The sequence below is a fragment of the Misgurnus anguillicaudatus genome, chromosome 19 (genome assembly GCF_027580225.2).
Source record: "Misgurnus anguillicaudatus chromosome 19, ASM2758022v2, whole genome shotgun sequence".
Lineage (NCBI taxonomy): Eukaryota > Metazoa > Chordata > Actinopteri > Cypriniformes > Cobitidae > Misgurnus > Misgurnus anguillicaudatus.
In genome coordinates, this window is record NC_073355.2 from 25,749,707 (window position 1) to 25,777,254 (window position 27,548).

General features: G+C 39.6%; 1 protein-coding gene across 3 annotated transcripts; it reads right to left on the bottom strand.

The window, feature by feature from the left end:
• On the bottom strand, window positions 1-27,548 carry ap2a1 (adaptor related protein complex 2 subunit alpha 1). Of its 3 annotated transcripts, XM_055193867.2 has the most exons (23): window positions 26,988-27,548; window positions 26,754-26,902; window positions 23,416-23,627; window positions 18,877-19,070; window positions 16,807-16,936; window positions 16,585-16,686; window positions 16,235-16,494; window positions 15,938-16,106; window positions 15,701-15,838; window positions 15,436-15,618; window positions 15,245-15,342; window positions 14,888-15,119; window positions 14,614-14,802; window positions 10,450-10,583; window positions 10,037-10,099; window positions 9,534-9,614; window positions 7,023-7,105; window positions 6,720-6,810; window positions 6,479-6,601; window positions 6,277-6,393; window positions 6,121-6,190; window positions 5,853-5,987; window positions 1-1,956 (listed from the first exon to the last, which is right to left on the bottom strand). In XM_055193867.2, exons 2-23 carry the CDS (start codon window positions 26,818-26,820, stop codon window positions 1,879-1,881), a joined length of 2,949 nt encoding a protein of 982 aa, XP_055049842.1. In that variant the 5' UTR covers window positions 26,821-26,902; window positions 26,988-27,548; the 3' UTR covers window positions 1-1,878. The 3 variants fall into 3 exon arrangements, with proteins under 3 accessions (XP_055049842.1, XP_055049843.1, XP_055049844.1); XM_055193868.2 differs by lacking the exon at window positions 10,037-10,099 and having other exon boundaries at window positions 26,754-27,547; XM_055193869.2 differs by lacking the exons at window positions 9,534-9,614; window positions 10,037-10,099 and having other exon boundaries at window positions 26,754-27,547.

Below are 27,548 nucleotides of genomic sequence, written 5' to 3' on the forward strand. Positions count from 1 at the left end.
TTCGAGTATATGGCATAAATTTACTTTCACATTATTCAGTACAGAGTAAATTTAATCTAACACAGGTATCAGACAGGTTGAACAGCGATACACTGGGGCTGCATTAGCTAGCGGATACTGCATAGACACACGCACACTCGCACAGAAACACGCACACCATGACTGACTCTAATCAACTACAATGACTCTCTGCATGGAGAGAAGCATGACCCCATAACTGAACTAATGACAATGTCCCATAAATTTCATTATATATTTTTACATGAACCACACACTACACACATAAAATACACCACACATTCGCTCACCAAACAACGCCGACCAAAATCATTATGATCCCTGTACGTGATTGACAGTTGGCAGCTGCTTTGGTCCAGTGCTCCCCCAAGCCCCTGTCCTCTGAATGTGTGGGGTGTGTGCATAACTGTGTGCATGTAACAAATTTCTTACACAACGTCTCACAAACTAAGTGCTTCCCAGGTTTCGTCGCTGCAAAAAGAAAATGTGGGTCTGCAATGTCACCACTCAAGTTAGTTGTGTGTGTGTGTGTATAAGGATTTAGTAACGAGGTAACCACTATCTACTATTTAATTCAGTCAATAACTGTGCTGGAGGGTGAACAAATTATGTCAATATCCTCCCAATTTTTTTTTACATTAAGATATTACAAAAAGACATTTAAATGAAGGTCCACTGATGTTGCACTCTTCATGTGCGGACACATTCATTTTTGGACCCGATTCTCCCTCTGCTTCACTTCCTCCTCTCTTATTCTAGTTCCACCCCAACCTGTTTAACACTGTACGACTAACCTGAAACGTTATGCCCACTCACTCATAGTACAGAATGGAATGTCCAGAAAAAAAAATTAAGAGCAAAAAAAACCAGACCCTTTAAGAAATACAAACACACTGACAATATACTACTATCAAAAACAATAAAGAGACATACAAATGCAACCATTAAGGGTAATCATTTACATGGTTTATATATATTTATATATATATTCATATAGATTTTTTTCAATAAACATTGTGTCGGGGTCAGGATGAGTACTGAATACATAGGACAAGAACAAGATAAAGGGTTGGGACTATAAAAGCCTTTCCTCTCAAAGCCTCTTAAAGTGCACTGGCCATTTCTACATCAGAAGTACTGCAACTTGGTGGAATTGTCAAGCTTGTTGGATACGAAATCTCTTCTTTGACTTTTTCTATGTACACCAATGCCTTTGGATTACTGGATCTGATGATTTTAACGGAGGAACATGAAAGCTAAAGGGAAGGGGGTTAGTGATTTCGGCCTCTAAGGGAAGTGCCATTGCGTTAGTGTATTTAAGATTGTTTTTCTGTCCTGCTAATAGACTTACCCAGTACACTGAATAACTGGCTAACAGGGAATGTCCAAAAGAAACAGCCTAACAGTGTGAATTTTTAGGAGCGCCTTAGAGTTGAAATTTTATGGATAAAACAGGAGAGAGGGAAGACATTCTCCATTTCTGCTGTACTCCCCTCCACCCCACATTACACACCAGCTGTCAACACAAGCACAGGAGTTAATCGTTTAACAGGCAGGACGGAGAACAAAACTATCACCATGACTCTTTCACGCATGTACGAAAACACACACACACACGCGCAAGCACACACGCACTTCCTTTCATTCCACTGCTCACACACAGGTAAACACCAATTAAAAACAAGTAGGGCAGCGTTGATGATAACAACAGTAATAATAATCATTATCAGAAGGACAGTAATATGGCTGCCAAAGACTGACAGCTACTTTTTCCCTTATGCATGAATGCTTTCGTTGAATCTTTATTCTGGGGTCTTTTAAGTGAAACGCTGGTCAGGGTGTTGGTTCTCAGCTCGCATTCTAGAACTGTTCCGCCAGCAGCTCACAAAGACGCTTGGAGACGGTGTCCTTACTGCTGCGCACGGTCAACCGGTACATCTGAGCGAGAGAAAGAAAGCACAGGGAGAGTTACATAGTGCACAACTGAGACAGACACATTCATTTTGCATATAGATGCTTTTTCTGCTACTGGTCAACACAAAGTACATGTACACTTGCACAAAGGAATCTCCATTATAAAACACACATGACCTGTGCTGGCAAATTGAGTCGGAATGAGTCGTAATAAAAGTGACAGTTAATTGACTAATAAATTGTGACAATTAATTGCCTGTTTTAGAGCTTTGACGGTTATGACTGTTTTAGGGCTTTGATGTTTAATACTCATAGATTTTTTGTTTCTTCATGAAATAATTTTCACACATTGTTGTGATTATTTAAATTCAATATTTTGCAAGGTTTACCTGGCAGTTAATATTAATACACATAACACATATTTAAAAGTAAATATTTAATGAATATATGTCTTTCAAAAACTGAAAATTCTTCATTATTAATAAACACAATAAAGTGTTTGAAAAATATCTGAAAATAAAAATACAATACCAGAACAGGCCTTAAATAGTAGGCAATCCTTAGTACTGGACTACATGTCTGTAGTGGCTGCAAAAAATTGATTCCTTACTGATCCTTAAGAATAGCATCCTTCAATTCCCTAAATTTGGAATTGCTATGGTTTGGAAATGTATGTTTTACCTGGGAGTTAATACTATTTATCAAAGTTTTGCATCATTTTATTAAATGCTGTTTTATCCACTGTATTGAATGGCTTTGCAATGTAACGCGCTACACAGTCAGTCAAGAAGCGCCATTAAAGGACAAGTTTGGTATTTTACACTTAAAGTCCTGTTTTCAGATTGTTAATGATGAAATAGAACTGTTTTGACTGAAATTTGGACATATGCGGCTGCCCCGAGAATTTTCGGGTGTTTGTTGTTTCACCTCCCACATCTACAATGGGTGTATAAGTGCACAGGAACAATCCATCCTAAAATGCATTAAACTTTTGTTTACAAAGACGTGAAACTCACCGAGTGGTCAGGGGTGTTCACTGATACTCTCACACAAAAATCACTGCAAAAGATGCTTTCCAACAGGTTTTATCGTAGTCTTTGTCCAACTCCATTGACTTGTATTAGATGTGCTGTGAGGTACGGTATTACTCCGCGCCGGGAACGTTGTTTCTATTCTTGCAATTGGCAAAGCTGGATTATCGCCAGAAACTGGGCTGGAGTGTCTATTATTCAAGCTCTCAGCAGAAGAATGTACAGGTGTGAGGCGTTTGGAAAAATAGGTCCACAAATTTAATGCTAAAACACCTGTTGGAAAACATCTTTTGCAGCGATTTTTGTGTCAGCATAAACAATCTGAAAACAGGGCTCTAAGTGCAAAATACCGAACTTGTCCTTTAAATACTGTCTCGTTTATACAGGCGCTGCAGCTCCCCCTTGTGTTTTTTAGAGAAATGTGCAATCATTGTGGTGATCTGAAATCATCACGATGAGGTCAAACAACTGCGATGAGACGATTATTTAATTATTGTGTCAGCCCTATTAAAAAACAAAAATGACTGCATCCATGAGCAGTGAGCATGCTTTGGATCTGTCGGCCTGTGCAAGGAAGATCGTTTTCGAGTCTTTTCGCTCTTATTAACTCTTAACATCTATCAGATCCTAAACTTTATCTCTCTTAATAACTTTTTTAACATTGCAGTCCTGCCCTTAATTTTCTATTTTCTGCATGTTTTAAAACAAAAATGTCGGGCGCGCATGTGGATGGACCACATCTTAGGATTAGTTCAAGCATTTAGGACGGTGCACCTCTCAGAAAACGTACAAAAAGATAATTTTGGATGTTTAATGACTATTTAGAGCATTGGGATCGCTAGACAAGGGCTAATGTACTTATTTTATAAAAACCTCAATCAAACCAAAATCAACATTTATACTTTCTTTTGCCTGTAGCTCAAAATTAGACTGTCCGCATTCCGACTCATTTAGACAGCACAGGTTATATATGTAGAAAAATACCGTCATCTCAAATGAATTTGGGGTTTTACTACCAGATTCTGAGTGAACAACGAGGGAGGGAGGTATATTTCATGTAATAGGGTTTTGGCAGGATGAATGTGTTACCTGCTCCCCAGACTTGAGTTGCATCAGCAGGCAACAAAGACACACAGACAACAGTAAGATTCATAAAGCAGTGGCTTGTGAAAGACCTGTGCTATGTAGCTGCAGGGTGGTACCACCCAAAACCAGTTTAGCCCTGCAGCTCAAGACCTTTGATGACCATAGCATTTCTTCCCCGTTTCCCTTTCCTTATCCTATGTGTGAGCAATATGTGTGAACGCATGTTTGTGTATACCGTATTTTCCGGACTATAAGACGAAATAACATATATAAAAGTCACAGTGGACTATACGTCGCGTTTATTTAGAAAATTGTTTCACAAAATCCAAGCCGAAGAACAGACATTTAATCTGGAAAGGTAAAGAGTTATTCAACTAAACAATAGCAGACAGAACAGCAGCCTGAATAGATGTCTGTACATTGAAGTAATATTAGCAGTTATTTAACCGATAAACCATAGCATACAGATCTTACAACAAGCCATCTAGCGTAAAGTTTGCATACTCGTCATTCCACATTACAGAATCCATTGAATTACATAAATTACAGAAGCAACATATAGCGGACTCTTGCAGCTTTAGACGGTAATGTTGTCTCTTGCCTCATAAATGTCAAAATTAATTCATACTGACTTACAAGGCGCACCTGACTGTAAGACGCAGCACCTAGGGGTCGACCGATTTATCGGCTGGCCGATTAATTGGCCGATTTTTGGCATATTTAAAAAATCGGCTTTGGCCGATTTCGCTGCAAAATTAGGTCGATTAATAGGCAGGCGCATCTGCGGGCACCTAAGCGTTGTTGTAGAACTCGTGACGCTGCCTCTTGCTGCAAGCAGATCGCTCCCGTGTGTGTGCAGGCGTGCCTTGTTCACAAACAGCTTTAGTAAACGATAGCGGGATCGCGCGAATTAAGCAGCCAGTACAACAGCGCGACAGGCTTGTCTCGCGGTGCACTGTCCGTGCAAAGATTAGGCTCATTTCATGTGATTAATGAATGATGATGATGATGATCTTTCTTTGCGTGACAGAGAGAGCAGAGCCGCGCGTGCACGCTTTCTGTCTTTAAACTGTCTCCCTGCTTTTATTAATCAAAACAAAACTGACTCGATGGCGAAAGGTCGGAAGACCAAATCATATCCACCGAGGAAATGTTTTACGTGTTGTTACAGTAACACTTTGTTTACAGTTTTGCGCTGCTCAGCCTGGATTACAACACAATGCGTCCGATTCGCGAACTGACTCCTTTGAACGGATTTGTTTGAATGAACGGTTGAAACAACAGATCTGTCCCAACACTCAACTCACAAGACGTCAGCACAATCAGTCACTTATAGCGCCTCAGAAATGAGAATGTAAATGTGTTTAGAAAGATTTGCCCTAAATAACAGTCTCAACTAAAAAACTTAGACATTTACTATGTTAACTTTATGATGAATAAATAATTTATCAGGTCTACCAAATAAGGATTTTATCCTACAAAGCAATAAAAGCCATGGTAAAAAACTGATCAAAGATGATGACAGCAGAGTGTCAGGTAATATCTGTGTCTGATAAATGCATGGTGCAGAGAACATTTTGATTATTATGTACATATAGAAAATCGGCCAAACATATCGGCCATCGGCTGCCCTGATTTCTAAATATCGGCTTCGGCCAGAGAAAAAGCCATATCGGTCGACCTCTAGCAGCACCAGCCAAGTTATGAAAAAAACACGGCTTATAGACAGAAAAATACGGTAACAGGCGTGATGTGTGCTATGCATTTGCATGTTGGTGATTGTTTGAATGCATTTGTTCATACCTGAGCTTGTGCATTGGGCTCAAGTCTTAGCAGACTACCCACTTGCTGAGCCTTGGTTTGGATCACTCCGGCACACACAAAGTTCTCTGGATTCGGGTCTACGTTCTCCAAGAGAGCCATTCCCAATCCCAGTAACTACCAAATGTGAGAGAGATGTAAATTTATCAATAAACTATTTATCATTAGAAATAAGCGTTCAAGCTACTTTACTAAGTTTACTATTCCCACATTACACAGTATGTATCATGTCCTTGGAGAGCAAACACACCTTAGCTTTGAGCACTTCGGTGTCCATAGCATGGTTGGCCTTGAAGATCTTCTGTGCTTCTTGCTGAGGCCTGTGACGAAAAATATGTAAACCATTTTTTAACAAAAGATAAAAACCTCACACGTCCGTAATAAGCGTATACACTAAAACTCTTACTGGCTGAGCTGTTTCCAGCGTTGAAAGAAGTCATTTGACAACATCTCTGTGGGCTGGAAGAACTTGTTTATGGTTACAGGCAGCTTGAGTGAGAGATTCTGGAGAGCTCCACCATACCTGAACCAGGACAACAGCTAGGTTAACTTCACAGACACCACTGTGTACTCCGCTTTTAAAGTGTACAGATGTGTATATTGGTTACCTGAACTTGATGTTGAGAAGTGGTGCATCACTGAAGTCGGACAGACACTCGATGTTAATGACCTGCTGCACCTGTGCACCTCCTTCTATGAGAGGCTCCACTGTTTTACTCTGTACATTGAGCTGTGGGATCAGTCAAGGAGCTATTGCAAAATGAACAACAATGTCTCAAGGTCTAACTTTCATTTATCACGTAAAATATAATAAGCATGATTTATGTATGCGTGACGATGTGAAGGATATGAGACTGTAGCTCTCCTGGGCAGGTTACTGTGGTAGTGAATGTTACGAACTGCACTGATGTCTTATTGCCGTAAAACAGATACATCCGCCCTGTGAGGAGGGGCAAGCATGTGAATAAATCCAATATTAACCCAACCACAACACTTTCAAGTTAACATAAAAAGATAACAACTAGCAAGAACTGCAAAAACAAACTGGCGTCTCTTATAAAGGACAGCTAGACTACAATAAACCTGTTTAGAGTCAGCTGACATACACTTGCTAATGATACATTTATGAATTTGGGAGATATTGTGACTCACCCAGGTTCTGGCGATATTCAGACTTAATGCCAATCTGTAGCAGCTGATTCTCAAACAGAACTCCATTATTCTTGCACACAAACCTGAGGGCAAGAGACAAGAGAGAGTGGGAAGCACATCATGAACAAGCAGGATCTAGTGGTTTTGACAGCAGTGGTATTGGTTTCCATAATGGTGCATTCACGTGTTGTCCGAGTAATCAGAAACGCTGGGAGGATTCACGGTTTTTTCCACCCTCTCTGTTCATGCGGCAGTAAGAGATACATTTAGCTTCTGTACATGCGAAGAGATCTAGGACTCGTTAATCAGTATGCCATCAAATAAGACAAGGTGAAGCCAATGACTTCCAACCTTAGGAAATGAGGGTCACATGAATGCTGCAATAAGGGGAAGATAACACTTTAGCACCTTCAATGTGTGACACTCATATAACATTAAAAAGGTCTGCCAAAGCATACATGCTGTAACACAGAACCAAGATGCTTATGCAAGCTATGCATGTTCGAGTCCTGTGACATACAGTGAGGAAAATAAGTATCCGAACACTCCGCCACTTTGCAAGTTCTCCCACCCAGAAATCACGGTGGGGTCCGAAATCGTCATCGTAGGTGCATGTCCACTGTGAGATCCAAAAATCACAATGTATGACCTTTTAAAACTATTCATTTGTATGACACAGCTGCAAACAAGTACCTAAACACCTGAGAAAGTCAATGTTAATATTTGGTACAGTAGCCTTTGTTTGCAATTACAGAGGTCAAACGTTTCCTGTAGTTTTCACCAGGTTTGCACACACCGCAGGAGGGATTTTGGCCCACTCCTCCACACAGATCTTCTTTAGATCAGTCAGGTTTCTGGGCTGTCGCTGATAAACACGAAGTGTGAGCTCCCTCCAAAGATTCTCTATTGGGTTTAGGTCTGGAGACTGGCTAGGCCACGCCAGAACCTTGATATGCTTCTTACAGAGCCACTCCTTGGTTATCCTGGCTGTGTGCTTCGGGTCATTGTCATGTTGGAAGACCCAGCCTCGGCCCATCTTCAATGCTCTAACTGAGGGAAGGAGGTTGTTCCCCAAAATCTCGCAATACATGGCCCCGGTAATCCTCTCCTTAATACAGTGCAGTTGCCCTGTCCCATGTGAAGAAAAACACCCCCAAAGCATGCTGCTACCACCCTCATGCTTCACAGTAGGGATGGTGTTCTTGGGATGGTACTCATCATTCTTCTTCCTCCAAACACGTTTAGTGGAATTATGACCAAAAGTTCTATTTTGGTCTCATCTGACCACATGACTTCTCTGGATCATCCAAATGGTCACTGACAAACTTAAGACGGGCCTGGACATGTGCTGGTTTAAGCAGGGGAACCTTCCGTGCCATGCATGATTTCAAACCATGCCATCTGAGTCTATTACCAACAGTAACCTTGAAAACTGTGGTCCCAGCTCTTTTCAGGTCATTGATCACCTCCTCCCGTGTAGTTCTGGGCTGATTTCTCACCTTTCTTAGGATCATTGAGACCCCACGAGGTGAGATCTTGCATGGAGCTCCAGTCCGAGGGAGATTAACAGTCATGTTTAGTTTCTTCCATTTTCTAATGATTGCTCCTTTTTTCACCAAGCTGCTTGGTAATTTCCCCGTAGCCCTTTCCAGCCTTGTGGATGTGTACAATTTTGTCTCTAGTGTCTTTGGACAGCTCTTCGGTCTTGGCCTTGTTAGTAGTTGGATTCTGGATTACTGATCATATGTGGTGGACAGGTGTCTTTATGCAGCTAACAACCTCAAATGGGTGCATCTAATTTAGGATAATAAATGGAGTGGAGGTGGACATTTTAAAGACAGACTTACAGGTCTTTGAGGGTCAGAATTCTAGCTGATAGACAGGTGTTCAAATACCCACCTGCAGCTGTATCATGCAAACAAACAGTTAAAAATCATACATTGTCATTCTTGGATTTTTTTTGACATGCACCTACAATGACAACCCCAGACCCCCCCATGACCTCCAAGTGGGAGAACCTGCAAAATAGCAGGGCGTTCAAATTCCCACTTTCCTCACTGTAACTGCCCCATAACTGGCATCTTTATTTCCACCAACCATTTAACTATGACTATAAATAAGTGTTTACAAGGGGCTTTTGCCTAAATACATGTTAAGGTGTATACAGGCATGACCAAGCAGAAGTGCCTGCAGTGCCAGGTTTCAGGGACTGGAGCTTTATAGGGAGTGCCACCTTACCCCATATTTGCCTGTATTTTACTGTTGTGCCTGATCTTGCTTTGCATGTAAATCAGTTTAGATATTTGTGAAAAAGTGAGTTTGCTGAATAACCAATTAAGTGCCTGTTTTTCTTACTACATTTATATTGCTTCTGTGCATGCTTAAAATGATCTATAATTCATTTTTTGAATCGCACTTTGCATTCCGTCTTCCAAATTAGAAGAGCAGAAGAGAAGGGGCATAACATAGGGCAAGAATGGTACACAGTGCAATGGGCGAGTGAGCGCTTACTTGTTGAGCAGTTCGTTTGACTCGGGCAGAGGAGGAGCAGGTTCTTCAGAGACCACAGAGGGAGGAGGAGTAGGTGCAGAGCTGAGAGACCAAAAGCAAGGATGCAAAGAGAAAAGACCCCAAGAGATAAAGAAAGGGGTGTAAAGCGTTCAGCGTGGAAAGCACAGATGGTTAAAATAGATGGTTAGAAGAGATAAGTGGTGAGCCAGTAAAAAGAGAAGAAGAAAGAGGTTTCAAATGTGATGCCAAAGCAGGATAGGAAGAAAGAGGAGAGAAAGAGACAAGTCAGAGGTTAGTAACACCATTAAATCTGCAGCCACAAAATACAGCACCTATATTACCATCAAACACCACAGCACACCTCAGCTTACGAATATCAAATACATCAAACACAAAAACAACAACATCTATAAACAATTAAAGTGTTTTGTGTGTGACTATTGACAGTCCAAAAGGTTTTGTTTGCAGCATGTTGACTTTGTAGTCTACCACTGGCCCCTTACTCAGAGTCACCAGGACCCTCTGCCAATAGGGAGTCAGAGCTTTCAGTGGGAGGTTCCAGATCTCTGCCATCGTCCAATGAAAAGCAAGGACGTGAGACGCACATCCATTCACGCAAACACACAAACAAGTGCACAGACACACACCCCAATGAGGGAGATGAAAGGGGAGGGAAAGAGAAAAAGAAGCAAGAAAAGAGAAAGACAGTCACATACACAGCTAGATAAACGACAAGTTACACAAACACAAAAGAGGAAGACAAAAAAGAACGAGTGATAGAAAGTGAAACGAAAAGCAGAAAGCTTCACAGACAGGTACGACCAAGTTAATGTACTGAGTTAGTGTTCATTTGTTAATTAAAGCAATAATGTGCAGCAGACTGAAAACAGTACGCCAAATCATTCAAGTGTCTTACCTCAGAAAACCGTCATCATTGACGCCTGCCTCTGAGAAAACATCAACCAATAAGCTGCCTGCACTGGGAGCAGCAGCCGTCACAGGAGGACCCGCACGGAGCCCCAGAAGATCGGCAGATGGAGACGGTGTAGACTGAGGCAAAAAGACAAAGAGACATTTCACCATATTGGATTTGTACATATTGGTGCACATTTGTTTAAAATGTGTTAAATGTGTATTTGGATATAATGTGTCGCATTGGAAACAGTATTTGAATAAGGATGTGTATAGGTGGGGTGTGGGTTTTGCAGGGATTGTTCTATATTTGCTGACTCACTTCCCTGTACAATACAAACAAGGATGTGGATGTGTGACTGCACTTCTGAAATCTGGCAAATATGAGTTTAGGTTCAGGCGGCACACCTTTGGACCACCCACAATCCATTCCCTGACCACATTCGTGAAAGTGAAAACAAAAAAGTGAGTTGATTGGCTGGTGCTATGCAACTTCTGGGAATTAGAGCAATGCATTAATCCATCTAGAAACAATGCTGTGTTTACAAAACACACTGAGAACTTGAGAAAGAATTCCTCAATTTCACTATGAAGCAAGTCATTGGGATTTTCATACATTGTATATTCTGCTTTGTTTTGATATAGCTATGCTTTACTTTACAAAGGCTAAACAAGTTGCTTCACAATTTTTTAAATAAACTGCTCACTAAACTGCTAAACGTATCCTCATATGGCACACTAAAAACAAAATGAGTTGCTTTTCATGTCAGTCAGACATTTTTTGTGCATGTTTGAGGTTTTCAGCCCAAAAAAAAAGATATACCAGACTTTATGCCGAAAAAAGGCTAGCTATGCAAGATTGGGAAATATGGTAAAAAATCTTTCCATATTATTGTTCATATGATGTTTTAAAGGGACACTCCACATCTTTGAAAATGTGATCATCTTCCAGCTCCCCCAGAGTTAAACAATTGATTTTTACCATTTTGGTATCCATCCAGCTGATCTCTGGGTCTGGTGCTAGCACTTTTAGCATAGCTTAGCAAAATCCATTGAATCTAATAGGGTGATTCTCACGAAACCATTGAAACACCACGGCACTAATGATTTTAGCTTTAAAATGTGTAATATAGTAACATTAAAAAGCATCAGAATTAACACAATACTGTGTTCTACCTTGCAAAATGTGTGATTTCAACATAAGAATTTATAATTGTAAATTTTATCTCATTTTCTGCTGAAATTCTCATTACCGCAATTTGTCCGGCTGTGTTTGAACATGCGTTATGTTGTAATTTAATCAAATTAACACAAAAATATTAAGAAAAAAAATAAATGGATGTTTTGCTAGACTACTTTAGATGACAGAAAAAATATTTACTAAATATTCATGTATAATAATACTGAAGAAAAATTAGGAAAATGATGTGTCCATGCCTGATGTTCTCATCCTCCGCAACACTTTTTGAGAACAGTTTAAGCACACATACAGAATTTTAATAAAGTTTGATTTTGAGTGACCAAGCACATGGACCAGTTACTTCAAGATGGCTACCAGTTAAGATAATTTATTTACAGTTAATTTGCAATATTGTCTTGTCAGAATGCTTACATGACATTTTGATTATCATTACCGCAACAGATGCTTATTAAATGTTAATTTAATTAATAGAAGCATAATACTTTGATTTTAAATGCATGTGCAGAATCTCCAAATTATGTTCTTTCAGGTTTGTCATGTCATTTTGAAAATATGTCAGTGTTGATGTTTTCTGACTGTTGCGGTAATGAGCAGTGATGCCACAGTTACTTTGAAAAAGTAATCTGATTACTGATTACTGATTACTCCTTTAAAAAGTAACTAAGTTACTTTACAGATTACTTGATTTTAAAAGTAACTAAGTTAGATTACAAGTTACTTTGTTAGTTACATTCCAGTAGCTGCCAACACCCCCACTGCCTCAACATTAAAAATGACAACCGGTTTTGCCAACACTCACTTTATTGGAAGTGCATTTTTAACAGTAACGTCAACAATGTATCTCCTGACATTTTAAGTTGAACTGTTGTGTTTTAAAAAACTAAAATATATATATATATATATGAGTCTTTCTTGACTTCACTTAACATAAATAGGGGTGAGCAGGGGCCATTTTCAGAAAAACTTAATTTTAAAAGTTAATGTTTTAGACAGAGATATATTTTTGTTGTGGTCAATAACTCACAAGTGTGGTCTATCAATACCAGCTGGAATTTTGAACAAATGTAAAACGACTTCTGTATAATTTCACTTTAAACAAGAGAAGTGAATTGTTACTTTTGACCTTGACAGCAGGGACGAAAGTAACACACAGGTGGGTCAAAAGTAACACAACAAAAGATGATAGATTTTTGTGTTACACTTGTTTTTATTAAATATATATTACTATGACCTCTTTAATATGTATCTGCAAACTTATTTTGTCATTTATCTTTGTAAAAAATAATTAAATTACATTTTTATTTTAAATTTCAGTTTTATCAAATGTTTCAAAAGCAACCAACAGTACAAACTTAAATTGCTGAGACTAAAAAAAATTCAATAGTTTAAACACTATGAAAATAAAATTAAATCAAATTAGAATAATATCAATTTTTTACCATATTATACACAATATTAGCAGCTGGACAAAACTAACAAGTGTTACTTTTGACCCGACAGGATCTACTTACTCTATAAACTCGACTTACTTTTATTTTGAAAAACTGAGAAGTCTTCAGGATGTTATATACTAAATACCTTGTAGATTTATCAGTATTGTAACACATGAAACGAGAAACACAACGCGTTGTAAGAAAAAAAGACCGCTTTTGGAATGTACTTATCATGGTTGAAAACACAGTTCTGGATCTACACGTGGAAATCGGTGAGTAAATAATGCGATATTTGTCAACTCTTTCAGAGGTTATGTGCTAATATGCTGTCATAGTGAGATGCAGATGTTATCAGGGCTCGGAGAAAATCGCTTTGTTACTTTCGTTCTTCAACTCTCCCACACTTACTGGTTTTGCACTGAAGTCCAGCTTTTGTTGTTTGGGTAGTGGATGAACTCCTGCTCACTGCTTCGCATCACCGGGTGGGACTATGTGGGACTCGCTCTTAGTTTGACTGTCTGCGCCGTGCCGCGACTCCAAAGGTTTTTTTTTTAATTTGACGTAGTGTTTTTGTAGCTGCAACTCTCTTCTCTCTTCATTGTACGTTGTTTACGTTTGTGTCGCTTACACGTGACCTGAATTGTCCTCGTGCTGAAAACGTGACTTGTCGCACACCTGACTTCACTTCCCGAGACGCAAGAAGAAATATACAAGAAAATATATATTTTACTAAGGAAAATTTCAAAAATAGTAACGCACAGTGACTTGGATAAGTAACTTTAATCTGATTACTGGTTTGGAAATATTAACGCGTTATATTACTCGTTACTAAAAAAAGTGGTAAAATTAGAGTTAACGCGTTACTAAGTAACGCGTTACCGGCATCACTGGTAATGAGATTTTTTTGGACTAATTTTTTAAATTATGTTACAAAAAGTGTTAAATGAGAAGTAAAAGTTTTTAAATTAATGTTCCCATTTACTCCAGACTTTGTTTTTCAATGTCTGGTGGGAAAAAAGTAAATTTAAGCAATTTTTACATTTTCATGCTTGACATTTTTAAAACCAAGTTTTCGTGAGAATCACCCAATAGTTTCAATATTTTTTCTATTTAAAACTTGACTCTTCTGTAGTTACATTGTGTACTAAGAACGACGGAAAACAAAAAGTTTTGATTTTCTAGGGCAGATGACTAGGAACTAGTATACTCTCATTCTGGTGTAATAATCAAGGACTTTGCTGCTGTAACATAGCTGCAACAGGCGCAATGATATTACGCAGCAGCCGAAAATAGCCCCCTTGGTTACTTTCAATAGCAGGGGACTATTTTCGGACACTGCGTAATATAATTTTAGCACAATGCTAATGGTACCACCAGACCCATAGATCAGCTGAATGGATTCCAAAATGGTAAAAATCAAATGTTTAACTCTAGGGGAGCTGGAAAATTAGCATATTTTCAAAAAATGTGGAGTGTCCCTTTAATATGTCTATAATTTGACTAATGGAAACAGCATAAAATATTTGTCTCTCACCGCATTAGATGTAGCAATAGCAGAGGTGTCTCCGCCTCTCTCTCCCCCTCCATTAAGTTCGCCTCCCTCTCTTTTTCCCTCCTCCAGCTCGTTGACAGATACGGCTCCTGGTCCTTTCTTCTTTTTCAGCTTGGCCAGGATGGATGACTCTCTCTCTGGGAACGGGGGCATCTCCTCCAGCACTGTGGCCTAAACACGGAATAGAACCGTCATGTGTGGTTACATGAAATTAACGTTAAGAGCTCTGGGCACGTCCGAACGCATGTGACCTCACCAGTACGTCGGTGCTGGCAATAGAAGAAAGCTTGAGATACTCCACAGCTCTCTGTTGTAACTCTACATCGCTGTTTCTGATCTGGCTGTCGGAGCGAAGCACTTCCTGAATGGTGCTTTTGGTCTCCGGGAACAGATTTATGAACTTAATGTAGGCCGAAAGCAGCAGGGCACGTGTGGGAACCGAACACAGGTGAAACTTGGAGTGGAGCAGGTTAAACTGAACCAGAGGACTAGAGAGATAGAAGGGAAGGAAAATGGAGTGTGGAATAAAATGAAAGGAGAACGTAAGTACAACAAAATGACCAATGAATGTGTCAACTGTAATGCTTATGCATGACGTGCTGAAATCGCTGACCTGGAACGAGGATCTCCAGCAATCAGGTTACCGAACTCTCCCAGGATATACCCACCAACTTTCACCATATTCTCATGACACGCAGGAGCCTGCAAAGCCTCAAAAAAAAAAAAAACAGTCAGTCAGCATTAAATAACCATGTGTAGAAAATAGAAAAGCTGGCAATTTCTGGAATATGTGATGTCATGTACCTCAAATACTGTTTTGGCTGCATATCCTTGCACATCATCACGGTTGATGACGATCTGGATGACACGGTACCACACTTCTTCACTGACGTAATCCCCAGCAATGCGGATTAGGTTCAAAATGGTGTCCACGTACCAAGAGTAGTCTACAGCATATTTCTCCGCCAGGATTGCTACCTTCAGCACCTACAAACACAGTAGTAATCAGTTATCACAATAACCCGTGACTTTAAAAGGCTACTGTGCACTCAGTGAAAGAGACACACACCATCTCCTCTCTGATAGAGTAGTCAGCTGTCTCAAGGTAACTCAGCATCTCTGCGACAATCTGCTTGGCATTGCTGCGGTCACACATGGCATAGAGGAGGTCAGCAGCTCTCTGACGAACACTGACATCCCTCTCAGTCTGCCAAAACAATAAATGGTTATAAAACGATGTTTGCACACTTACAACAAGGACAGATCTGATCTACGAAAGATCGTTTTGTACAAAACATGGATTTACCTTCAAAGCATTGATGACTGTCTCAATGTGTGTTTTGACTGCCTCATGGGAAAACTCGGAGCTGGCAAGGGTGCACATGCTTTCCAGGGCCAGGTAGCGCAGGTTAGTCTCTCTATGCTGTAAGAACTGGCCGAGCTGATTACACGCCCGCACAAGAAGATTGGGCTCACTGTAGAAAAACAGACAAAACCATCACAACCATCATCATGCCAATCATCATGCCATCTCAATACAAAAGAAACGTCCAAGTGAAGAAAAATACAGCTGGGTTAGATAGAAAACAGAGACTATACACACCTGTCATAGTGAATAATGAGAGAGATGGCTTCGAACAAAATGGCATTCTTGGCATTGGAGTGCTGAACCTTCTTAGACTTGGGTGGCTCTTGGGCTTTGTTGAGGATGGTTTCCAAACACTCCACCAGTCGTCCCTTCACAGCGCCATCCTCAGGAGGTGGGTAGCACTGCAGCAGCCGGAGCAGCTTGCAGGACAGCCACGGCGCAGGAACAAAGTAATAGGTGTAGTCCTGGAGGTCAGTGGAGGCTGAGGAAACAATCTGACAAAGCAGCAGCGATTGAAACCAGGGTTGCAAAGAGATGAAATAGTGATTCCATTTTTTTTTATATGTAGACATAAGCAGACTCACCCTGCTGAGACGAGAGACAGCAAGTGACACACAGGTCTTGAACTCATCAGGGTTCTTCTGGCTGAGACAGGTGATCAAGGAGATCGCAGCAGTGACCACACCCTGAGAATTAAAGCAGAAAAATTACAGAAATCAGCCCATCCGTTAACAAGATATAATTTGTGATATGGCACACTATGACATTTATGATTATCATGACTGACAGTAGATGATCAGACTCACCATATGCTGGTCATTGAGCAGGTGCACCACTCTAGATGTCCATTCCCCCATGAGCACAAGGTCTGGGGAGGTCTTGTACAGCCGGAGCAAACACAGAGCTGCAGACTGCTTCACACTATCCATTGTGTCCCTGTCATTATCAGAGGCACTATAATTAACCATCTACCCAAAAAAACTCTTATAAAACACAGCGCATATTACTATTGGCAATAAAACAGATCATAACAATCTTTTAGTAATAAACCTCAGCACACTTCATTTTAGGCATTTTTCTGTAATATAATATATGAATATTTCAAAAAACTAATATTCGTAAGACATTATATTATACAAAATATTATACTCTGCTCCATTCCGGTAAAAACAACAGATAAATTTAACAAAAATATCAGTATTTAACATTATTTTACAAATAACTTAAGCGGACTTAATACCTTATTGCTGACAGTGCAAAGATAGGAGTTTAATTTAACAACACTTTGCAAAGACGGAGCTATTGCTACTGTTAAACAGCCATCTGCATTTATCCGGTTAATTTTCCACAGAGCACTGCATATAATTTTTTTCTCAGATTCATTTCGTTCTGTGTCCGTCTCGTTTAGCTCTGTGTTAACAAAATATAGTAAGCTATTTAACAGGAAGCCAGCAAACCTCTCATGATACGCTGATGCAGCACGTATAAATAACACATGAGCCGGTGGACAAAAACACACAACCCGGCGTTAAAACTCAATGGGGCGGTTTCCCAGACAGAGTTTAATCCAGGACTAGGCCTTATTTATATTAGGTCATTTAAAAAGTTTTTACAAACATACCTTACAAAGAAACACTACAGGTGTGCATCTTAAAACAAAACAATGTCACACTGGTATGTGTTAAAATTAAACAGGACAAGGTGTTTTTAAATGAAAGCAGCTCAAACATGCATTTTAGTCTGGGACTAGGATGAGCCCTGTCTGGGAAACCGTCCCTATTTACTTAAAGGGATAGTTCACCCAAAAATGAAAAATGTCATTAATGACTCACCCTCAAGTCGTTCTAAACTCGGAAGACCTCCGTTCATCTTTGGAACACAGTTTAAGATGTGTTAGATTTAGTCAGAGAGCTTGTTGACACTTCATTGAAAATCTATGTACGGTATACTGTCCATGTCCAGAAAGGTAATAAAAACATCATAAATTAGGCCATGTGACATCAGTGGGTTAATTACTATGTGTTGAAGCATCGAAAAAACATTTTGGTCCAAAAATGAGGACTTTATTCAGCATTGTCTTCTCTGACTGCAGTGACGTGAATGACGTATGACGCAGCTGACGTGTTATGTGGTGCGCCCCAGCTGTTTCTTTGTTTTTTTTATGCCCGAGCTTTGTTTACGGTCTGAGGGAGACGCACGCTGTAAGTTGAAAAAATTTTTGCAAACATGTCTGAGGATAACACATCATCCACGTCGCTGCAGTCACGTGAATTTGGTCTCGTGTATGCGCTTCACAACAGATGCCGAAGAGACATTCTAATTGACGCACTGATTTCACTACTACTGTTTTTGTTACCTTTCTGGACATGGAGAGTGTACCGTACATAGATTTCAATGAAGGGTCAACAAGCTCTCAAGACTAAATATAAAACATCTTAAACTGTGTTCCGAAGATGAATGGAGGTCCTACGAGTTTGACATTTTAATTTTTGGGTGAACTATCCGTTTAAATTAGTCTGCAATCTGAATTGTCACAACAATCAGAAATACATTAATTCATTTCCCATGTTTTTTTACATAACAGTCTGTAAGAGACAGTACAGGTGAAGTGAAAAATCATTAAATGAGTGCTGGTGCATTAAAACCCAAATTATTTCTCTTTGATTTGCTATTGCAGATTGAATATGCGATCTTTCGTGCCCAGCACTACTTCATTTCAATTTCTTCATGAAAGACACTGCAAATAAACATCTCGTATTTCCTTCCTAATTTCCAGTCCCCTATGAATCATATTTTACTCTGAATCCGTCTGCATGAACACTTAATTTTTGCCTTTATCTCATATAGCTCCACCCTTCAGGGTCTCTGGCACTCACCCAGCCACGAGGATGCGTGGGATCTCTCCGGCAAAGGCCTCAGCCATCTCTCTGCTGCCAACGTTAGCGATACAGTGCAGGGCCAGACACATGAAGGTGGGGTTTCTGCTGGACAGGTCGTTCTTGATGGCATTGTTAATCAGCCTGATCAGTTCGCTGTTGCTGTTCACCAGCACAGAAATGAAGAGATAACCCTGGAGTAGACAAAGAGGAAGGGATTGAAAAGGGAAGAAACAAAAAGTTGCTGACGGCTGCACACACGCACTTTCTCTGTTTTGCACACACATACACACAAAGAAAAGACCGACATCTGTGATGCATCACTCAGTCCAGAGGTGAATGAGTGTATGGTTGCAATAAAGACAATATTTCGAAGGGACTGTCATCTTTAAACAGGCTCCTGGAGCAGCACTGAGAGCTATGTGAATAAGTACTAAACCACGAGAGAGAGATTTTCCTCCTCACTGAGCTAATGCGTCTCGCTCGCAGCTGTAGGGCTGGGGCTCGATTCAATTGCCCGTTATCTCTTTTGCCACTTTATCCCCCCTAAAAAGTATATGTGGTAAAGTCTTTAAATGTTAAAAATGTCAGTTTGCATAAAAAGGATCACCTTGTCTGAATCTCATTATTTGCTGCTACCAAAACAAATCGGTTAACGGCAAAGGTAGCATTGAATATCAAAAATGCAACATCCAGCAACCAAGACGTGTTGGCTAAATTGAAGATTATGTATTCAGGAGAGCTGCAGTTTTACAGCTAATGGATGCTTAGACACTGTAAGAGCTATGACTTTGCTTAGGCTTGACTCTCACTACACAGCAGGCGGCTTGGTGACCTAAGTCAGGTTTGGAATCCAGCATTTTAATGTGCTTACAAGTCTTTTTTCAAGTTGTAGTGTACTATTCCTAAATTTCTAAAACATGATATCAGTGTACAGTTGAGTGAAATAAAAAAAACGTATTGAATGTTTGGGCTGGGCTCATGGGAAATGGGTAGTGAATGTATTTGAACCATATGGGAGGAGTAGCACAAAACTTGATGACATCATCACATTCCTCAGCATGACGGTACACAATATCTTGAAGTAAAAAGTAGTTTTACACACATTAACAAGATAAAACCTAGATGTGGTGAACTAAGTTACAGTGGTGTATAAAAGTGCAACCAAAAGCCAAAAATGCTGTGTCTCCTGCTACCTCAATTCAATAATGCCATGTAAATTCTCTATTTTGAGCTATACCGTATCATCCAACAACAAAAGCCTTTACACGTTATCATCTAGTTTGCATTGTAAATGTTTTTCAATGCCTTTCCATTTCAAGGAAATAGAAAGGCTGACACAGTGTGTTGTTCCTCTGTACTGAAACATTCTCCGATTGCCCAGATCTTACCCGGCTTCCGCCTGTTTTATCCCGTGGAGAGGTGACTTGCTGGTGGGAATGTGGCTACAAGTGTGGGTGTTGGATCAGCAGGAGATAATTAGACATCACTGTGGGTCTACATGCTACGGAGTGTTGCTAAGCGTCTTAGACAAGCTCAAAACACATCTGCACCTAACTCTGTTCATGCACACTTTCACTCAAGGCACTACTGGTAAACTATTAACCCTAAAATTAGACCAAAAAAATCTGTAGGCAATTTTAAATGGATAGTTCACACAAAAAATGAAAATTCTGTCATTTACTCACTGTTTTTACAAAGCTGTATACATTTCTTTGTTTTGATGAACACAAAGATAAATATTTTGAGGAATGTTTGTAAATAAACCGTTTATGAGCCCCATTCATATACATCATATTCTTTTTCCTATTATGGAAGTTAATGGGGCTCATGATGGATTTGGTTACAAACATCTCAAAATATCTTCCTTCGTGTTAATCAGAACAAAAAATCTATACAGGTTTGTAAAAACATGCGAGTTTGTAAATAATGACAGAATTTTCCTTTTTGGGTTAAAAATCCCTTTAACGAATTTAAGAGCTATGACATTTGACCTTCGAAGTCATAATATTTGAACAGGTTTGCAGAACACTCTTAAATCCAATTGTATAGTCGTGCGTAAGGTCTACGCCGTAGGTTGTCCGTAGCCTGATGTGCACCTCGCCAAATTTTTAACAGTGTGTCAGTTCTAAGTGGACTGCAAGCGCTGTGATTGGTCCACTAGAACCCCCTACATCGTGAAAAAAACTGCGGTGAAAAGAAAAATGGACCAAGTTGAGGAGTGATTTAGCTGAAACTGCAACAAAAGTCGCTGTTTATTCACTTCCATCACTGCTGGTCTTCTCAAAACACATACACAACAAGCTGCTTATTCTTCTTCGTTTGTGGGTTTTCTGGCAAAGCCGCTTCATCATTGAAGGTCGTGCTGCTGCTACTGTGGTTACACCCTTGGATTCTGCCTACCAGTGGTCTGCATGTGTGTTTGCACGTCGACAACGCAGAAGTATATATGAAAACTGACGTGTTTCCTATAGGAATGCATAACAATTAATCTATAGCAGAATAAAAGTTTTTGTTTACATCATATATGTATAAACTGTGTATAATAATTATGCATATATAAATATGCACTCATGCATGTATAATTTAAAGAAAAAAATAAATATACTTAAATTATACATGTATATACACAAATGTATATATACACACACATGTAAACATTTCTTAATATATATACACATGCATGTGTGTGCATTTATCTATACAAAGTTACTATACACAGTTCACGCACATATATGATGTAAAAAACTTTTATTCTGCTATAGATTAATTGCGATTAATCGTTATGCATCCCTAATCCTACGCAGCTATGCTGTAGGACGTACGCACAACTATAATGAGCCTTTTAGTATGTGTGTATAGTCCCACCCCAAACTCACACTATTGGTTGAACCAATGTTTTTATCAGTCTGATCTGAACACTCAGGGAACTACACTAACCTTTTCCACTGGTGGCACTTGCGCTACTAACTTTTTCAGTTACTGGCGCAAAACATGATTTGGTCGCACAAATTAGTTATATTATATTATGGATAATAATGAACAATAATGAAATTGTATTGCATACAGATGTGCTTTTAATATTACTTGCCATCTTTTAAACCACATGTCACCTTGTTTTTTTTAAATGTTGCAGTGTTTCCCACAGATCTGAAATTTACTTGTGGTGGTAGCCTGTGAAAAGGGTAATCATTACCCACCGACAAAAAATGGTCTACTATACATGTGACAAAGAACTAATACTGTGTGACACAACACAATACTTTGATTTATTAAACATTAATATTAATTTCACATTATAGTTTGTTAATCTAACCACCCCAAACTTTCTTTGAACAAAGCTGACACTGTTTGTCAAAGCACCACAAAAACACTTTTGTTGTTTTTGCACTGATATATGAAGCAATTAGATGACCCCTTAATATTCAAACTCAACAATACTATAAATACTATATTAATAGACAGTGCAGGTCTATAGATTATAAATGTGACTGATGTTATAATGGTTATAATTTCTATTAGATAGTCACTTTTACTGCTTCTGCTCTATCTTTCTATTTCTCTCTTATCGATTAAAAAAAGCTTAATCCACTCATTATTTCAGATTTAAAAGTCTCTTGCGGTCCCGGTGAGAGGAGACTTTACTTACAGCTTTGCGTTTTTTATATCTTGAGTCAGCTTGAGCTTTGCTTGTTCAGTGTAATGCTTGACATTAGCATTGCTTTTTGCTACCATCTCTGTGCAAACTTTTTAGAAAAGAAATAGTTTATTAATAATAAGATTTTTAAAAAATGGGAGAAAGAAAATGCAGCGCGTGGTCGTAACAAGAGCCAGTTGTTATCGCCATCGAAAACCAGAGACACGCCAAAACTTTACTCACGGCCGTTCTATTATCGAAAAAATATGCAAAATATTAATCAGACTTGGGACCAGAATTAATTCAATTAGGAACGACCCCGACGCGACTGACCATTTAAAATATAAACCCGGAACCGCACGGGTCTCGGGTATTCCGTGAAGACCTCTAATGGTAAAACTCTGCTCAAGTTCAGAAACATGAAAGGATACAATGTGACACTTGCTTCGCGTCGCACCGACCCAATTCATTGAGAAACAGAAAGCACGCGAACGCTCACCGGGAGAGACACGCCGTGCTTGCACACAAAATGAAGCCAACTTTGTGTTGAAGGGTCAGTGCACGTTATAAAACGTATTCTGAAAATACACATTTCTGTTTTAATAAATGCTCATGATTAATCATAACCTAAAACATAAGGTAGGTACAAAAATAATCAGTGATACATTTGCGACCCATTAAAAATTAGGGTCGCAATAGCATTTCAAAAGGTCGCATATGCAACCATTTTGGTCGCAGTGTAGTTCCCTGACACTCAGTTTTTAGAAGTTTTTTTATAACATTTTTAAATTGTCATCTCTCCCTAACTGAACAACAAAAGAAAGTTTGTAACCATGTCAAAATACAAGAACCCAATATTAACATACACCAAGTACAATATAAATTAAGACGGTCCCACTTACAATCTGTTTCTCTGTGTACTTGTTGGAACTGAGCAAGTTGACAGCCTCCATGTGGCCAAAGTCAATGTCGTGGCCCAGAAGGAAAATGAAGAGCAGCTTGCACACATATTTCTTCTTGCTGTATCCATCCAATGCCTTGTCCCCTTTAAACTTAGAGCGAATGTTGGCTAGCTCCTTATTTATGCGTTTGATCTCAGCTTCCTTACTCTTACCTGAGGAGAGAAACAGAAATTGTAATTTTTTAAAGGACACTGGAGTGACTGGACAGCAATCAGTTATTTTTGTCCAATAAGAACATGTTTGTTTAGGCAGGAGACAACATGGGCTGACAAAATAGCCTGGCTGCTGCAGAATAAGCACAACTATTTGCATCCATGCAACAGTTTACAGTATAACAGATATATTTTGTCATTAGGCTAAATAATACAAAAAAATTTATTATACCCACGTAAACTGCCTTGATTTGCACACAAATGTAAGACTGTGAATAACAACCATATGCAAGTTAGTATATTGAAATAGGAGGAAGTCATATGACCAAAGGGTAAATAAAGATGACAGGAAACCAGGAAGGACGACAGGAAATAGAAACAAATGTTTGAGGGGTTTGGGTTCAACAGGATAAAGATTTTGCAAAGATTAAATAAAAGTGTGCTTGAAAAGTTGCAGCTTTCGAGCAACATTAGTCACACCGTACCACATTATTTGCACCTTACCACATGCTCTTGATCAACAACAAACTGCTGTCACTTTAACACAAATTCCTCACCAAATAATACTACACAGCTCATGGTCTATTTAACATTCAGCCCCCACCACTAGATTAGTATTAAGCATTTCTAATGCTTGTTCTATCAACAACCCTTGGGCAGAAGCCAAAACATTGTCTTATTTACTTCATTGCTACTTGTCCACAATAGATAAATGTGACCCTGCCTGTGAAATCCAGTCTTTCAATTATATTTTTGAGATGAGCATCAAATTACTAAAAAAAGACTTTCCCGTTATTTTCAGACTGGATCACAAATTCCTGGCTAACGATTTTAACAATTCAACAACAGATCTGATGACATTCTACCCCTGCTACAATGCTAACATATGCAAAATAAGTCTCGACTAAACATAAATGAAGTTCAACTGCTAAATATATTATTGGTGTGCTGGCGTAATATGGTGCTTGTGAGACTGTGCCTTTGTGTGGTATTCTTTTCTGGTAGAAGTATCATTCTGCACAAGTATCCCGATCCAATAACAGACACCTCATATGTCATGTACAAACAAAACAGCCTTTATTTTACTACGCAAGGTCACAGAAACTTCTGAACATCCATACACTTCAACTCATTATGTTTTAATGGCAATTAACCACTTGTGCTCATATCTGATTAACAAAAGTGTTGCTGCTTGCTAAAACCTTACGTAAGGACATTTATATTCCGCAGACAATACGACAGTACATCCCCCCCAAAAGTTTGCCATAGACCCTGTCCCAAATGGCACACTCTGGACTTGTGGACCCCCCTCAAGCCTGATTATAGTCGCGTGTAAGCTCCAAGCCATAGCTACTGCGTAGGTTATCAGTAGCCTCCACGTAGCCTGACGTGCACCTCGAAAAAATTTTAACAGCGCGTCGGTTCTACGCGGACTGCAAGCGGTGTGATTGGTCCACCAGAACCCCTCTCGTCAGGCAAAAAACTGCGTCATAGATATTTCCGTGTACAATGGTGAAAACAAATATGAGCCAAGTTAAGGAGTGATTTAACTCAAACTGCAATAAAAGTCGCTGTTTATTTACTTCCATCATTGCTGGTCTTCTCAAATCATACACAAGTTGCTGTTTCTTCTTCGTTTGTGGGTTAACTTGCCAAGCTTCTTCTTCTTTGACGGTTGCACTGCTACTGTGGTAACACGTGGATACTGCCTACCAGCGGTCTGCGCGTGTGTTTGCGCGTCAACGCAGACGGAAAAGTATAAATGAAAACCGACGCGGAACCTACACAGTCGCGACTACGCTGTAGGACCTACGCACAAATATAATGAGCCCTTCAGAGTCCACACTTTGATGACATCATGTAGTGCAGACCCTAGGGACCATTGACTCGAGTCCAAGAGGATGCACCGAAGTTGTATTTTCAGACAAACTCAAGCGTCACGCCAGAAATAGAAAGAGAAGTTGCCCATCAGTGTGAATTCCTCTCTTCAGTCGACTGATTGGTCTGATTTCTCTTTCGCAAGGACTTTTGGGTTGGTAGAGTGCGCGAAGCCTGCTGCAGTGTTTAGCCGGTTTTCAAGTTTTGCGCATCCAAGGCCCCAGGAGCAAAATGCGAGTACAAGTATGTAAGTAAAGGTGCACTGACCAAACACTATGTCAATATGCCAGAAAAACTGCAGTCTCAGATGATACCTGGTACTTTTTATGTAAATGGTGCTAAATGACAAAATGCAAAAACCTATAATTTTCAGGTTTAATACTAGTCAATGAGTATCTGAGGTTTAAGTATACCAATTCACTCCAGTTAATACATAAGAAAATGTTTGTAACTTTGGCATTGCATGCTTCCCAATAGATTTTTTAAAATATTGTTGCTGTTTTAATGTGTAGAGTTCAGCAGCAACCTTTAATAGGCTACATTCACAAAGTTGAAGATGATAAATAAAAAAATGCTTATTTTTTAAGTATTTGCTGCTTATTTTTTAGTATTTGCAGGCCAATAGGGGGAAACACAAAAATAACCACACATAATGTGCCATATAATATAATAAACCTTTTAATTACAATTCTTGACAAAATTGTTTGTTTCCTGTACACATGCAGATGCGAAAGACTACAGACAAATATTAACAAGATGACCCTCCTAACAACGCTTAGCTCAAGGCGACAGTTTGATAACTGTATTATCGTGAAAAAACACTTCTGAATTAAGACCTCTTGGCGTGCAGTGATAATAACCGCTAACCAGCTGGTCAAGGTGACTACATAGCTGCATAGACAACACATTGTGGATAGCCTGTCTGCACTGGAAGTCACGATTTTCGGTGGCGGCCTAGCGGGCATCACTCCATCAACAGTGCTAAAGCTAACGGGGCCTGATCGGCTGCCACGGGGAGCGAACGGTGCGGTCACGTTGGCAGTCCAATGATCAGTCCTCTCATCAAAAGCCACCGATATGACGTTAGCGAAAGCTTGCACGATTTACCCAATAACTGTGCCTCGAGTCCAGCATAGAGCAATGTGTGTGTGTATCATTCAGTTCAGGGCGTATATAGGAAGAGTTGTGTATAGCTTATCGCATAAAAAATGACTAATGTGATTCAGTGATGGGTAAAATGATACTTACAATTTCTGATGTCCGAAATGAACACCGCTAATCCTCGCATACCGTCTCCCTTCGACACAGCCGGCATGTTTGCTGGGTTTTATCTTCAAGCCGATTCCAACACGAAACAAATTACTTTCAGATGGTCAGGAGTGCAGGTTTTACAGGCGCTGTGAGAATTCAAACAGACCGAGCTAGCGGGCTAACTATCACAGACTTGCACGCTAGCTAGCAAAGCTATAAACGATCCTTTACCTTATTAAGCGTTGGTGTAGCAAACAAACAAAGTATCAAATGAGCGTGTTTATATAAATATGAAAGGTTAATGCAGTGGGGAAGAGTAAAGCTCGTTAGTCAGAGCGATTGGTGTTTCCGCTCGCTAATTCATTCAATCCCGTAAACTCTCTTCAATGGGAAAGAGACGGTGCAGGTTATACGCTTCAGCTGCGGCACTAAATAAAAAGTTAACGTACTGATTGTAATTTATGGCTATATACTTTAATGTCGACTGGGTTAAAATAACAACTGATATCTCTCTGACTTTGAGTCACGCACGGCAAGCTAGCCAAACAGCTAGCGAGCTGGCTAGCTCTATCAAATGTTAGAATACATCACCCAAATGGCCGCAAAAGAACAACAGGAATTCTGCTTGTTGACGAGCCGAAATTACAGAACCTGTTTCTTGAGGAGATATAACTATATGTTATATAAAGTCGTCAATAATGTACGAGACTTTACGCTCGGTCGATGTACCCGGACGAAGCTCGTGACAGAACTCCACTGATCTCGTTCTAGCGCTTCCTCCCAAAATGACCC